Genomic DNA, 14,427 nt, shown 5'->3' on the forward strand with positions numbered 1-14,427 from the left:
AAGATTTTTACAGAATTGACAGTGACTTATCCAAAGGACAGACGTCCTCAGCTCTACAAAAATGGTTCTCCAGGTAGAGTGTCCGTATACATTTCTCGTGGATAGTCCAATGGAGCCATCAACTTTATATTTACTGTGTAATACTTGTGGGCTCACCACAATCGCTACATCTAAGGAATTAAGCTTTATATTACTTGAGTTTTATTTGTAACTTACGTATATGCTGTATTTCTCTGTATGTGATTAGCCAGTCCAGTTAGGAGAATGGGCAGCTATTACCAAGTACTTAGTGTGGTTTTAGCGTATGATTTGACCCTCTTCTAGTTTGGATGTATTTTTCTATGCATTTCACTGTCACTAATCATTTCAACAGTGACAGTTTGTGATAACCTTTCATTTCCATAGTTGCTGCTGAACCTTTCTCTTTCCAGCATCATGCAGAGTCTATAAAAGATATGAATATAAAGCTACATTGTAAGGTTTACTGCTATTAATGTTCCATTCTTCCTGGGGACGTTTTGTGTACCTAAGATGAAAGTCTTTCTGCCCTAACGCCTGCCTTATTTTTCTAGAGAGGGTCTTGTTGTGTAGCCCAGGCTGGCTTTGAACTTGTTATCCTGTTTCATGGTCAGGAGTGGGAATACATTTGGGAGCTACTTATTCCTGGCTACAGCCTGTGCTCCTCTGCTCTTCACTGGAAAGGCCTTCTGCTAATTCATATGACCAGTATCACCATCTCGTTTGTTTGCTTTTCCTCATTTGCTTTCCATACTCTTTTGGAATCACATTTAGATTCTTTATCTGTAAGAGTCATTGAAGCTAAGATTTCCATAATGTACTCCTCTCACTTTTTTTAAGTTATTTCCACTAATTCATGTATTTGTTGAAATCTAAGATTTAAGACAGGCTAAATAAAACATAGTACAAAAAAAGGTGGAGGGGGATGAATAGGGGCTGTATTTGATCAAAAAGCATATTATATGCATATATGAAATTCTGAATAAAAAGCATATATAGTTATTTCTTTTCAGCTCCTTTATTATAATGAGCTATAATTTATGACTATTAAAATCATATTTTTTTTAAAAAAACAAAAAGCCCCCAAAAACATGGTCTGTGAGTTTTGAGGTCAGCCAGGTTTAGATATAAGCCCATAAGTTCAGACACACTGTTACTAATTGTAATCTCAGCAGTGAACTTTTTGGCGCTCCCTTCATTGTTACCAGTACATCTGTTGCATATTTTTGAGTACCTGCTGTTTACCAGGCCAACTGTTAGCTGATTATGAATAAAACAGATGATCTGTCTCCCTATATTGAATTTATAGTTTAGCTGAAATTTTATTCCTTTTTTTCCTTTTTTTTTTTTTTTTTTTGGTTTTTCGAGACAGGGTTTCTCTGTAGCTTTGGTTCCTGTCCCGGAACTAGCTCTTGTAGACCAGGCTGGCCTCGAACTCCCAGAGATCCGCCCGCCTCTGCCTCCCGAGTGCTGGGATTAAAGGCGTGCGCCACCACCGCCTGGCTTTTATTCCATTTTTTAAAAGTCGGTGTTAGAAAGAACTGGACTAAATATACACTGCGAAGACAGTAAACTTGATGAGTAAATTTGTACAAAAGCATTCTCTTCTGCTCAAAAGTTATGTAACCTTTTGCTTTTTTTTTTGCACAGTAGTTATAGAAGATGACTGGTGTTATATATTTCAAAATAAATCCACTTTCAGAACACAGTCTTACTGTGATATTCAGTATGTTTTCATATTTGCTGAATTGGTCTTTGATTTTTATGGTGGATGATATATACGGTGTTTATATAGTTATAAAACAATTCATTATATAGGTTAGACCCTGATGCAGATGATTGGTAATATTAACATACAATTTGTGAACGTCTCATGTGAATATTTCATTACTGCTATTCTGAAGGAATACAGGGGTGTGGATAGAATGATGAGGCTTCAACCACTGAGTTAAGATGGTTGTATTGTGCATTGACCTAGAATATAGTATTTATACTATTGCTTCTCTTGGAAGTATTTTCAGAGTTGTAAACAATTGGTTGAATTTATAAATATAGTTCTAGAAGTGAACAGTTTGCCTTAAAGTTTGTATCCAAAGATTCCATCTGTTCTGTGGGGGTCATTTTCTTCATAGTTTATGCTACGATTTTTGGTTATATTCTGGGTGCTAAATGATTAGAAATCTACTTATTTGTAACACTATATTTAATAGTATATATTAATACATATTAATGTATTTTTGTTCCGCAAACCCTTCTGTTTCCTAGAATGGTAGGAAATTATCTTACCACAGATAATTCATGAAACAGATGGCTAGTGGGCCAAATCTGCTTTCAGATATGTATTTGAAGATGATTGTGTTTGACTCCACCTAATCTTTTATGTTTTAACTTTTTCATTTTTCAGTTTGTCTAGCAATTATGATGCTCAGATGAAGAGCCTTCTAAGGATTGTGAGGATATTTTGTCATGTCTTTCGAATTGGCCCCTCATCTCCCAGTAATGGAATCGATATGGGCTACAATGGGAATAAAACTCCAAGAAGCCAGGTGTTGAAGGTCAGAGAAGTAGTTGTTAGGAAGGGAGATGTAAAAGAGATGACTCTAACACAGCATGCATTCGGTAATGAAAACCTCAAGGACAGGATGTGTTTGCTTCATAACTTGGTCACATACTTTTCTTCTCATCTCAGTTTAATGAACAGGATTTCATTGGTAAGGTTTTTATATTTTTCTTACACATATATTGATCCTATTAGTGTTTTTAAGGATAGAGATATTTAGTACCAAAGTACGTGTACTGAATTTCAGATTTGCTTTTTATTTTGTGTGGTATTAGATATTGAAGCAATGACCATCTACGTGTGGTGCAAGCATGTGACTTACAGAGTTAATCCTAGCTTATGTTTACTTTTGACTTGGAGACAGGACCTTATTAAGCTGATCAGACTAATCTGGTCCTTGTTCTGTAGCTCAGGCAGGTCTTGACCTCTCCATCATATGCCCTCCCAAGTAGCTGGGATTACAAATTATAGCCACCAGATCTTGCTCAAATGATGAGTTTTAAATGCATAATATAAGCCATGATTTTTAAAGTGTCTTACTAGAAGATAAAATAATCTGGTTTTGTTCAGTTTTATTATGTATATGCTGTGTGTTTGTGTCTGTTATGTATTTTAGAAGAAATGCTACTTAAAAAAAAGATTTGTTTATTTATTATGGATACAGTGTTCTGCCTGCATGTGTTCCTGCAGGCCAGAAGAGGGCACCAGATCTCATTATAGATGGTTGTGAGCCAACATGGTTGAACATAACATGGGAATTGAACTCAGGACCTCTGGAAGAGCAGCCAGCCAGCGCTCTTAACCTCTGAGCAATCTCTTTAACTTCACTACTTTTTCTTAATAGTTCTGTTAACAATTTCTGGGATCACTTTAACAAAGAGTGTTTGGGTTTTTTTTTTAATGATTTATTTATTTATGATGTTTTGCCTGCATGTATGTCTTTTTGAAGGTGTTGTATCTCTTGAAACATCTGAGTTGCCATGTTGGTGCTGGGAACTAAACCTGGCTCTTCTGGAAGAGCAGTCAGTGGTCTTAACCACCGAGCCATCTCTGCAGTTGTATTTGGGATTTTTTAAAAAATACTTTACATTACTTTGGCTGCCTTTCTTTTTATTTTTTTTAAAAGATTTATTTATTTTATATATGAGTGCTTTATCTGTATGTATGCCTTTATGCCAGAAAAGGGCATCAAGGTCCAAATGAGGAGCAGAAGGAGGGAGAACATGAGCAAGGAAATCAGGACCACGAGGGGTGCACCCACCCACTGTGACAGTGGAACTGATCTATTGGGAGCTCTCCAAGGCCAGCTGGACTGGGACTGAATAAGCATGGGTTGAAACTGGACTCTCTGAACAAGGCGGACAATGAAGGCTGATGAGAAGCCAAGGACAATGGCACTAGGTTTCGATCCTAATACATGAACTGGCTTTGTGGGAGCGTAGCCTGTTTGGATGCTCACCTTCCTGGACCTAGATAGAAGTGGGAGGACCTTGGTCTTCATGTAGAGCAGGGAATTTGGACTGCTCTTCAGTATCGAGAGGGAGGGGGAGTGGACTAGGGGGAGGAGAAGTGGAGTGGGGATAGGGGGAGGGGAGCGGGGGGAGGGGGCAATATGTGGGAGGAGGGGGAGGGAAATGGGAAACGGGGAGCAGTTGGAAATTTTAAGTAAAAAAGAATAAAAAAAAAAGATTTATTTATTTTATATATGAGTGCTTTATCTGTATGTATGCCTTTATGCCAGAAAAGGGCATCAAGTTCCACCGTAGATGGATGTGAGCCACCATTGTGGTTGTTGGGAATTGAACTGAGGACCTCTGGAAGAACAGCCAGTGCTTTAACTTCTGAGCCATCTCTCCAGCCCCCTAGGCTGTCTTTTCTAATTCAAGCATACATGTCATTGTTGTTACCCATGTCAAATTATAAGTTTATGAATTAACTGCCTATATTGTTATTAATTTCTTATATAAATTTAGAAAAGATTATGGATTTGATCCTCAGCACATCAAAAAAAATAAACAAGTAGTAACAACAACAAAAATGCATAAAAAGCATGTCTTGTGCACAGCAGTATTCTACCTATGAGTTATACTCCATGCCTTTCTTTTATTTATTATGATTTTTAAGGCTAGTCTTTTTTTTTTTTTTTTCTTTTGATTTTTTTGAAACAGTGTTTTCCTGTAGCTTTAAAGCCTGTCCTGGAACTAGCTCTTGTAAATCAGGCTGGCCTTGAACTCACAGAGATCCATCTGCCTCTGCCTTCCAAGTTCTGGCATCAAAGGCGTTTGCCACCACCGCCTGGCAGTGGTAATCTTTCTTAAGAGGTTTCTGTGTTATAAAATTTACTTTTGAGGTTCATGAAGACAGAATTCTTGCAAGTCTTTAGGTTATTGCTCCAAATAGTAATAATTTTTTTTTATGGTGTATCACTACTTGAAAAGGTTTACTGTTTATAAAACAAGTCTGAATTAATGTTATGTGTTAAATAATTCTGATCTGTCTTACATGAAATTTTGACATACTTAGATAAGTGGTTTTCAGGTGTTTTGATACTTCATAAAATTATTTGTGTATTATTGTTGGATAATGTGTGTATTTGAATGCATCCTTGTGGAAATCAAAAGGCAACTCTTTTGTTTCCACCTTGCTGTGGGTTCTGGGCATTGAGCTTATGAAGCAAACATTTTACCTCCTGAGCCATCTTGCTGGCCAAATCTGTACTCTTGAGTGCTAAGACTGGGTGTGATAGCCGTAGAGAGGAATGTCTAAGTATCTATCTGTACGTTTCCTCCTTCCTACTTTTTGAAATCAGAACAGAAAATATAATTTTGGTCTATACATAGTTGTTCCTTTTTACATATTTGTTTTTTTTTCTTTACCCCCCTCTCTTGTGCCACCTTCTGGAAGAAGGAAATAAGCATTTTTTCATTCAGATTGACTTTCCATGTGCTGCTTCCTTTAGTTAGGATCAACAGTTTACTATTTCTGTAACATACCAACCCAAGTGAATGATATGCTCTTTTGTCAGTGCTGTGTTAAGTGAGTTGCTTCACATCATATCCTTTGGAGTTCCTACTATATTCTGGCATGGCTCACTGTGTTAGGACAGTTTCTACCCCTGATTTCTCTTTCTACTCTTGTGTAATGATAAAAAGAAAATCATTGTAGGTATAGGCAATCATCATTGTTCTCAGTATTAATTTTTTTCATTATTCTTGAAATCTGAGTTTCTCTTGCTAATTGACTTTGTAATCATATACATAATACTTGGTTTAATGCTAGTTTTCTACACAGTACAGGTTCAGCTGTAAAAAGTATGCTGAAGATGTTGTTTCCCACCTTGTCTCTGTTTTGGATACATGACCTCATATATGCTAGATGACATGATTTTTTTTTTTGTTTAATGAAATCCAGACTTTGTGTTTTGTCATATTTATGGGCTTTCTTTCCTTGTATTTTTATTTTGCTGTAGTGGGAAATGAACTCAGCACCTCATAGTTTAGGCAAGTGCCCTATCATTGTTCTATATACTGATTGTTTAATATTTTTTTAAATATTTTTTCATACAATGTTTTGATCATGTATCCCAGATCCCCCACCTCCCTAGTCACCAACCTTATGTTCATTATCTTATTTCTTCCTCCGTCTTCTCCCTCTTTCTCAAATGAAATCAATAAATGAATAAGACAAAACATTATAGAACAAAACCAAAAAGGTCCCCTACCCCCCCAAAACAAAAGCGTAGCGAAGTTTGTTGATTGTTGATCAACTCCTCCTGGTCACGGGGCCTGTCCTGAAGTGTGGTTGATAAGTGTCTTAGTTGGGCTTTTTTTTACTGTAAAGAGACACCATGACCGTAGTAACTTTTTATAAAGTAAGACATTTAATTAGAATGGCTCGCTTACAGTTTCAGAGGTCCAGTCAATTATCATCATGCTGGTGATACATATGGTGATTGCAGGCAGAAGTGGTACAGGAAAAATAGCCAAGATTCCTACATTTTAAAGGCAACAGGAAGTCGACTAAAAGTCACAGTGTTAGAGGCCTGAGCAGTAGTGATCCCAAAGTTGTTCCCACAGTGATAACACTTCCTCCAACAAGGGCACAACTCCTCTTCTACCACTCCCCTTGGGCGCCATTTTCCTTCAAAACACCACATGTAGAAATTAAGTATTGACTATTAAAGTTTCTGTTAGTCTTTTTACAGCTATGAATGAACTTTGGCATCTTTGAGTGATGGGAAATCATGTAATTTCTTGTGTGTAAAGATAAAGTATAAACTGTATGTTGCTATCCAACTTCTTATGACATTCATTGTGGGGTTGTCAAGTTGTAACCTTGGAATTGCTGATTCGCTGTAGTGTTAGACTGGAAACTAAATTCTGACTAAGGCAGCAATTGATTCCTACTTGCAGTCTCTTTAATTGTATACCCTGGCATGTCACTTCATTGTTAGGATTAAGCAGTGACCTTCCGTTAGGACTGAGTGTGTTTCTAGGCCTTTAGTAGTTATCTGATTCATTTTGAAGGCCTTTAAGTTAATCTTAACACTTCACCATTCTTTCAGTGTCTAGCAACTTTGCAATAGTTGAGAGAGAATTTTATTTTTGTTGTTGGACCAGTGAGCGTAGGGAAGAGTTAGGTTTCTTATGTGTTGTTGTTCCCCTCTCTTCCTATGAATAGTAAGTTGCGACTTTTAATAGTTTCATAGAATTGCAACTTAGAAAAAGATTCTTAGAAGCCATTTTTTTGGTTGTAGCATTTGACGTTATCTATTTGATAACAGGATTTGAAAGTGCTATGATATTCATTAAGTTAGTTTTCCTATCAGATCTCGATTTCACTTCAGCCTATCTTGAGATTTAAAAAAAGTTTCCCGTTAAGCCTAGAGTTATGTATATGTCATATATAATGTGTAATATTCTTAGTGTATACTTTAAAGTTGTTTGTGAATCACGTGATTATGTCATATCACTATTGTGTATGTAGAAATGTAATTTTGTGGTTGTGAATTCTCAGTTTATAAGGTGAGCAGTTATTTTGATAATGCTTGATATTCTTGTTATCATGGATTAATTTTTTTCTTTAAAAAATTTTTTTATATGTATGGATGTTTTGTCTGCACATATGTCTGTGTACCACACACATACCTGGCACATACAGAGTGCAGTAGAGGGTGTTGGATCCTCTGGAACTGGGGTTGCAGATGTCTGAGTCACCATGTGGGTGCTGGGAACTAAACCTGAATCCTCTTTACCTCTGCCAGTGCTCTTACCTGCTGAGCTAGCTCAATAGCCCCAGCTCATCGTTTTCAGTAGCAGCTGGTATATACACTTTGTATCCAGTTTATTTTATTATCCATAAGTAAGTGTTGCAAGCCCCGTAGCTATGGGATGCAGTAGTTCACTTACTTCACTATGCTACGAGACAGGTGGTGTACCACAGAGCATCACTCAGTCCAGTACTTTACTTGTGATTTATTATAGTTGGAGAGTCATTATTTCCACAGTGTTCACTCTTGTGACTAACAAGTGACTTCTCTTTTTAGATAATTCCTTAGGTAAAGTCCTGTCTGGGATGGGATTTGGCTTTATTGTGTGTATGACCTAAATACAGTAAGATGATACAAAGGGGGAAAGAATAACAAAAATAGAAAAGCACCAAATTATTTTATTTTTTCTTCCATTAAAAAAAAATTCTAGTTTTTTCTTTTAATATTTTTGCCATGATCATTTGATTAGAGGCCGGTTACCCTTTTCTTTTCTTGCAGCACTTGACAGATCCCTGTTTTTCCACTCAGAAGTTCCGTTCTGCAGGAAAATTAAGTATTTTCTGACATAATGAGACTATATAGGTAGTTTGATGTTTGATCATGAATAAAAGCTCTTGGATTGTGATGAGAACCCTAAGATATTTTCAGTGACAGTTTCATGTTTGTGTCAGCTGGTTCTTTCTTAATCATTGGGGATCCCAAATCTTCCAACTATAAGGCTAAGTGTTGGAAACCCAGCCTTCTAGGTGAGAGGGTACTCATTTCAGCTTTATTGAAGGTAAAATTAATTTCATTAAAAAGAAAATACTTAGGTTTCTTTCGTACCTGGAGTATAGTATTTATTGAGTCAGTGAATTAGGCTTTTGTTCAGTGCAGTTCTTATAACTTAATTTTGATTTTTTGTTTAATGTAAAAAAATAGGAATGAGTTAATTATTTGCAAATTCAGTAAGTAAATTTCTCAGCTTACAGAAAGCTGAATAAAAGCAAGAAAGGAGTTGTGGTGAGGGTATTGTTATTAATAGATATTGTGAAGCTTTTCTTGGCAGAACAGGCTGTTTAAACATTTTCTGAGATTGGAAATATGGCTGTTTAGTCTCTTTCCCGAAGTCAAGATGACTTAGTTGTTACTTTTTAGGTGAGGCTTTTTAAGGGTAGGTCTTTCTTAAATGCTCGGTCCACTTTGTAGTATCTGTAATTATTCAGTGTTCAAAGTAAGATTAAATGTTCACTTGGAGAAAGACAGCTAATTGTTTTTTAGACAGGGCTTCTCTGTGTAGTCCTGGCTCTCCTGGAACTCACTCCATAGTTCCTTGCTTGGAACTCACAGAGATCCACCTGCCTCTGCTTCCTGAGTGCTGGGATTAAATGCAGGCATGTGCCACCATCACCTGGCTACAGCTAATTCATAATAGGAGTATTTAACATCATGTATGCTATGACGGGCTGTTACCCTGTACTCCCTTCCAGTAGTTGGGAATGTGTATTTTTGTGCACTTTATAAACTAATTGTTATAGGTCATTTATATTTCACCTCTGGTATTTGTTCTGTGATGACATGGTTTAAACAATAAAATGTATATATAATTATCTCAAAGAAAGGCATTCACTCTCCTCAGCAGGAATATTTGGTATTTAGAAGTAAGATTCAGTTTATCTCCAGCTCCTTTTTGCCTTAATCTCAGGCACTTGAGAAGTGAATGGAGGAGGACCTGGAGTTCAAGGTTGTCTTGGTTATGTTTGTAGTTTGAAGCTATCCTAGGACTCTGTTTTAAAATTTAGACAAAGGAGAACAAGAACAGTAATAATTTGCTAAGGACTAGGTGGAGATGCAGAATAGTATGGGGTATGCTTAGTGTGCTTGAGGTCCTAGGTTTGATTGCTGACGGTGGGGAAATTCCCACAATATTCTAGTCTGTCCTTTTTTCCTTTAATGTTGAACACACATTTTAAAATTTGATTACATTTTTTTATTGTATATTCACACATATGTGCATGTATCCGTGTGTGTGTTAAGGTTTGTGTGTAGAGATCAGAAGACAGCCTTCAGAGTCAGATCTCTCCTTCATATGTGTCCTAGAGATTGAATGCATGTTGTCAGGCTTGGTGGCAAGTGGCTTAATTTGCTGAGCCATCCTTCTGTCCTTCTTGATAGTTCAGTCATTATATTTCTTGTCTTAAAAATTACTGGTTATTGGGGCTAGAGAGATGACTCAGCAGTTAAGAGCAGGAGATTCAGGTTCAATTTCCAGCACCCATATGGTGGTTAACAATCATCTGTGAGGTGAGTCTAGTCCCAGGGGATCCGATGACCTCTTCTGGCTTCACTGGGAACTGCATATACATGGTGCATACACACACCACACTAAAGTTACAGGATAATTCTAAAAATTACTAATTACTAGAAGTGGATATTTTAATATATAGACATCTGTAGTATATCCCACTTTATAATTTCATATTATAAATGATAAAAATGTAGGAATACTTTTCAAGAAGCACTGTGAATGGTTCATTAGTTCTTTTAAATTTTCAGATTTTTAAATTTAAATAATACTTTTGTTTGAGAGTTGTTGACACCATGATAATAAATGTTAAGGGGTTATGAAAGTAATAAGTAGCTTAAAATATGTATTTGAAAATGAATGATTGCTTACAAATCTTTGTTAGATTTTATTTTCCTTTTTTTAAGGAATAATATACATACAAGTTTAATTTATTTAACATATGTGTACTTTTATTACTTTTAAGCTCCCCAAGTCATATAGATGTAGGAATATAAAAGTATCTGGAATAAATTTCTGATCCTCTCTATCTGGATGTAAGGTTTTAGTTTTTGTCTTTAAAACATCATGAACTTAAGAATGCTACTTAAAAAGCCCCTTTCTTTTCTTTTTAGCCTTTGGAATTGCTTTGGCACTCATTAGATGAATGGCTAGTTTTAATAGCCACAGAATTAATGAAAAACAAAAAGGACTCAACGGATATCACTTCTATTTTACTGAAACAAAAAGGCCAGGATCAAGGTGCTGCTTCCATTTCACCATTTGAACCTTCAGGCCCTGGGAGCTGTGAACACCTGTCCGTGGGAACAGGGGAGTCCAAGTCAGATGTGCTTGCGGGGAGTCAGGAAGCCAGTGCAGACTGTCAGGATGTTGTTGCTATGACAGCCAACCGGTTAAGCGCTGTCATTCAAGCTTTTTACATGTGCTGCTCCTGTCAGATGCCTCCAGGGTAAGAAAGTTTTGACTTAATACTATTTTCCTTTGGTAGATGAAGAAAAGCTGCAATAATTTTGTAGTTTCAGTGAAAGCAAATGTAATTTTTTGGTTTTTTAGGCTCTATTCTTATTTTGTTTTAGGATACTCATTGCACTAATACAAGCCTAGTAAAAATATTTAAATTTTTGGAAGTACATACATTTATTTTTATGTAAATTTGTGAATGCTACTATGTAAAGAGCTGCAGAAAATTTTAGTTTCTAGAAGTCACTTGTTTCTGTCATTTGTTAATAACAAGTTTCCTGTGTTATTCCATTGTACATATTGACAAGGTCCTCAGTTGATAAGGAAGATGTGTATCTAAGTTCTTACTTTTGCTCTAGGAGCTAGTCCCACTTAATATGTATTTATTGAATTTAGATAATTGTATTGCCAACTTTGTACATCCTGATTGCTTTTTCCCTTCCACACCCAGAATGACTTCTCCTCGTTTCATTGAATTTGTCTGCAAACATGATGAAGTGCTAAAATGCTTTGTGAATAGGTAAGGCTTTCTGGGATTCTTAGACTATCTTGGCAATCCTTTTCTCTACTTATACATATTCATTTAAACAGAAAAGAAATTAACTTTGTTACTATTTAAAATGTGCTCATTAACAAAATTATAGCAAGTAGAAACAAATACGTTCTTTCCTTCTACTTCACCATTTTATATCTGAATTTGCATTTCACTCAATGATGATTATTGTTCCTTTTTTCTTTTAGAAATCCCAAAATTATATTTGACCATTTTCACTTTCTTCTTGAGTGTCCTGAGTTGATGTCAAGGTTCATGCATATCATAAAAGCACAGGTATAGATTTTCTTTATCTTATTGTTAATATAATGAAATAAAATATTTTTCTTTTGTAAAATTACTTATAATTTTTTTTAATTTTAAAATTCAGTTTTTTTTGTTTTGTTTTGTTTTTGCTTTTTGCTTTGTCTAGATAGGGTTTCTCTGTGTAATAGTCCTGGCTGTCTCAAAGCTTACTCTGTAGGTCAGGCTGTCTCCCTAGTGCTGAGATTAAAGGCAAACACCACCACTGCCTGGCTAAAATTGTTATTTTTAAAAGAAATGTTATTTTATTATTTTTGTGCATATGGGTATTTTGCATGCCTGTATGTCTATGGATTGTGTGGTGCCTGGTCCTGTGGAGAGCAGAAGCAGATATTAGATCCTTTAGACTGGAGTCACAGACTGCATGTGGGTGCTGGGAATTGAACCCCTGCTCCTCTAAACCATTTCTCTAGCTCTCTGAAATTAATTTTCAGATTCTGAATTCTGTTTAGTAATTTTACTTTAAGCTCCTTTTGCTTTCAAAGGGGCTTTAAAAATAATTTTGGTGAGTGTTTTTGCCTGCGTGTGTGTAGAACACATGAATACAGCATACCTGGAGGCCAGAGGGAGTCTCTGGGGCTGGAATTAAAGGACAGCATTAGCCAACACGTGGCTGATCAAACTGAGGTCTTATAGAGAAGAGGAGCCAGTGATCTTAATCACTAAGCTGTCTTTTCAGACCCTCAAAGAGAATTGTAACTAAATATAACAGGGAAGATAATAAATGTATCTATAAGTTAGTAATTATCATGTTACTAGGCTCTTTTAAGAGAGATTTCTTTGGGTGTTGTATTGAGGGGAGATTTCAAAAAAGGAAAGAGATTTTTAAGTGGCTCTGAAAAACTTGGACAGTGTGTGAAGTTTTGAGTGAAAAAGGGTGAACATTGTGGCCACGGTGAGGATCAGTGCATGAAAATAGGGCAGCATTTGAAACACGGTGCTGACTGCAGCAGAAATTCGTTTTGAAAGGTAGATTTTGATCATATGCTATTGAGCTTTGATTGGGAGGTTAAAGTCTTACTTGTTTGCTGGACTGTTTGTTAATCCCACCAGTCGAGAATAAGACCACTATCACATTGAAAGCCAAATCTGGAGCATGCTTTAATCAGATACTGGCCAGGTGGGTGCTCTGGCCAGGCCCATCTCTGGGCTTCCAGAAGATGGCCCCAAATCAGGGTTTTCAGCAGCTTAAGTAGTTCCCATTGGGGAAATACATCATCAGATCCAGTCAGGGGCAAGCGTACATCTGAAGTTTCTCCAGCCTCCATTCAAATAGGAGCAAGCCTATGTCCTGATGTATTTCCTTCAGGTGAACCTCCAGCCCACAGGTGATCAAGCCCATCTGGTGCAGATGGGCCAAACAAACTTGTTATAGGAGTGAAAAACGTGTGGCTTGTTATCTCCCATGAATAATAGCCTCCAGGATTTCAGGAACTGTCTGTCCTTGGGCAAGGGACTTGCAGATAAGAGGCACTTTTGTTTCAGGGATCTCTTAGTCATAGCAATTAAAACTTAAAATGTAATTTTGGCTCTCATAGGAGTAACTTTGTACCAGGAAAATAAGATAATCCTGCCAACATATAATCCTCTCTCTCTCTCTCTCTCTCTCTCTCTCTCTCTCTCTCTCTCTCCCTCTCCCTCTCCCTCCCTCCCCCTCCCTCCCTCCCTCCCTCCCTCCCTCCCTCTCTCTCTCTCTCTCTCTCTCTCTCTCTCTCATACACACACACACACACACACACACACACACACACACACACACATTTCAGTACCTCTCCTTAATAGTATTTGCGCAGATTGGGTGGTGGTGGTGCAATCCCAGCACACACGTGAAAGAGGCTGGTGAATCTCTGTGAGTTCAAGGCCAGCCTGATCAACAGAGCTAGTTCTAGGACAGCTATGGCTGTTACACAGAGAAACCCTGTCTCAAAAAACCAAAAAAGGAAGAAAAAGTATTTGTACAGAAATATAAACATATTCTTCCTCTTTAACCACTGGTCACCTGGAAAGCACAAATGGAAGAAGTTGGCTGTCCTTTAGTAAAGGTAGTTAGTATTATTAATTGTTACTTTTCCTATTGTTGCAAGAAAATACCCTGACAGGAAGCAACTTAAGAAAGGAAGGGTCTTAGTTGGGGTTGCTTTTGCTGTGATAAAACAAGTTGGAGAGGTAAGAACTTATTCTTCCACTTCCACTTCCACATCGCTGTTTACCACTGAAGAAAGCCAGGACAGGAACTCAAGCAGGGCAGGAACCTGGAGGCAGCAGCGGATGCAGAGGCCATGGAGGGATGTTGCTTACTGTCTTGTTCCTCATGGCTTCCTCAGAATTTTTCTTATAGAATTTAGGACTACTAGCCTAGGGGTGGCACCATCCACAACGGGCTGGGCCCTATTCCATCGACACTAATTAAGAAAATGGCCTACAGCCGGGCGGTGGTGGCGCACGCCTTTAATCCCAGCACTCGGGAGGCAGAGGCAGGT

The 14,427-nt window shown here is 37.3% G+C and overlaps 1 protein-coding gene across 5 annotated transcripts in view; it reads left to right on the top strand.

Annotated features, from left to right (window-relative positions):
• The window catches only part of Hace1 (HECT domain and ankyrin repeat containing E3 ubiquitin protein ligase 1), a 106,482-nt gene that overhangs the window by 51,873 nt on the left and 40,182 nt on the right, over nt 1-14,427 (top strand). For 4 of the 5 annotated variants that reach the window (XM_057761696.1, XM_057761697.1, XM_057761700.1 and 1 more), the window contains 4 exons: nt 2,423-2,573; nt 10,746-11,080; nt 11,543-11,611; nt 11,833-11,920. In XM_057761696.1, the coding sequence (XP_057617679.1) occupies nt 2,423-2,573; nt 10,746-11,080; nt 11,543-11,611; nt 11,833-11,920 (643 nt within the window). The remainder of the gene's footprint in view (nt 1-2,422; nt 2,574-10,745; nt 11,081-11,542; nt 11,612-11,832; nt 11,921-14,427) is intronic. The other variant, XM_057761699.1, reaches the window with a different exon arrangement.

The sequence above is a fragment of the Chionomys nivalis genome, chromosome 2 (assembly GCF_950005125.1).
Source record: "Chionomys nivalis chromosome 2, mChiNiv1.1, whole genome shotgun sequence".
NCBI classification, from domain to species: domain Eukaryota; kingdom Metazoa; phylum Chordata; class Mammalia; order Rodentia; family Cricetidae; genus Chionomys; species Chionomys nivalis.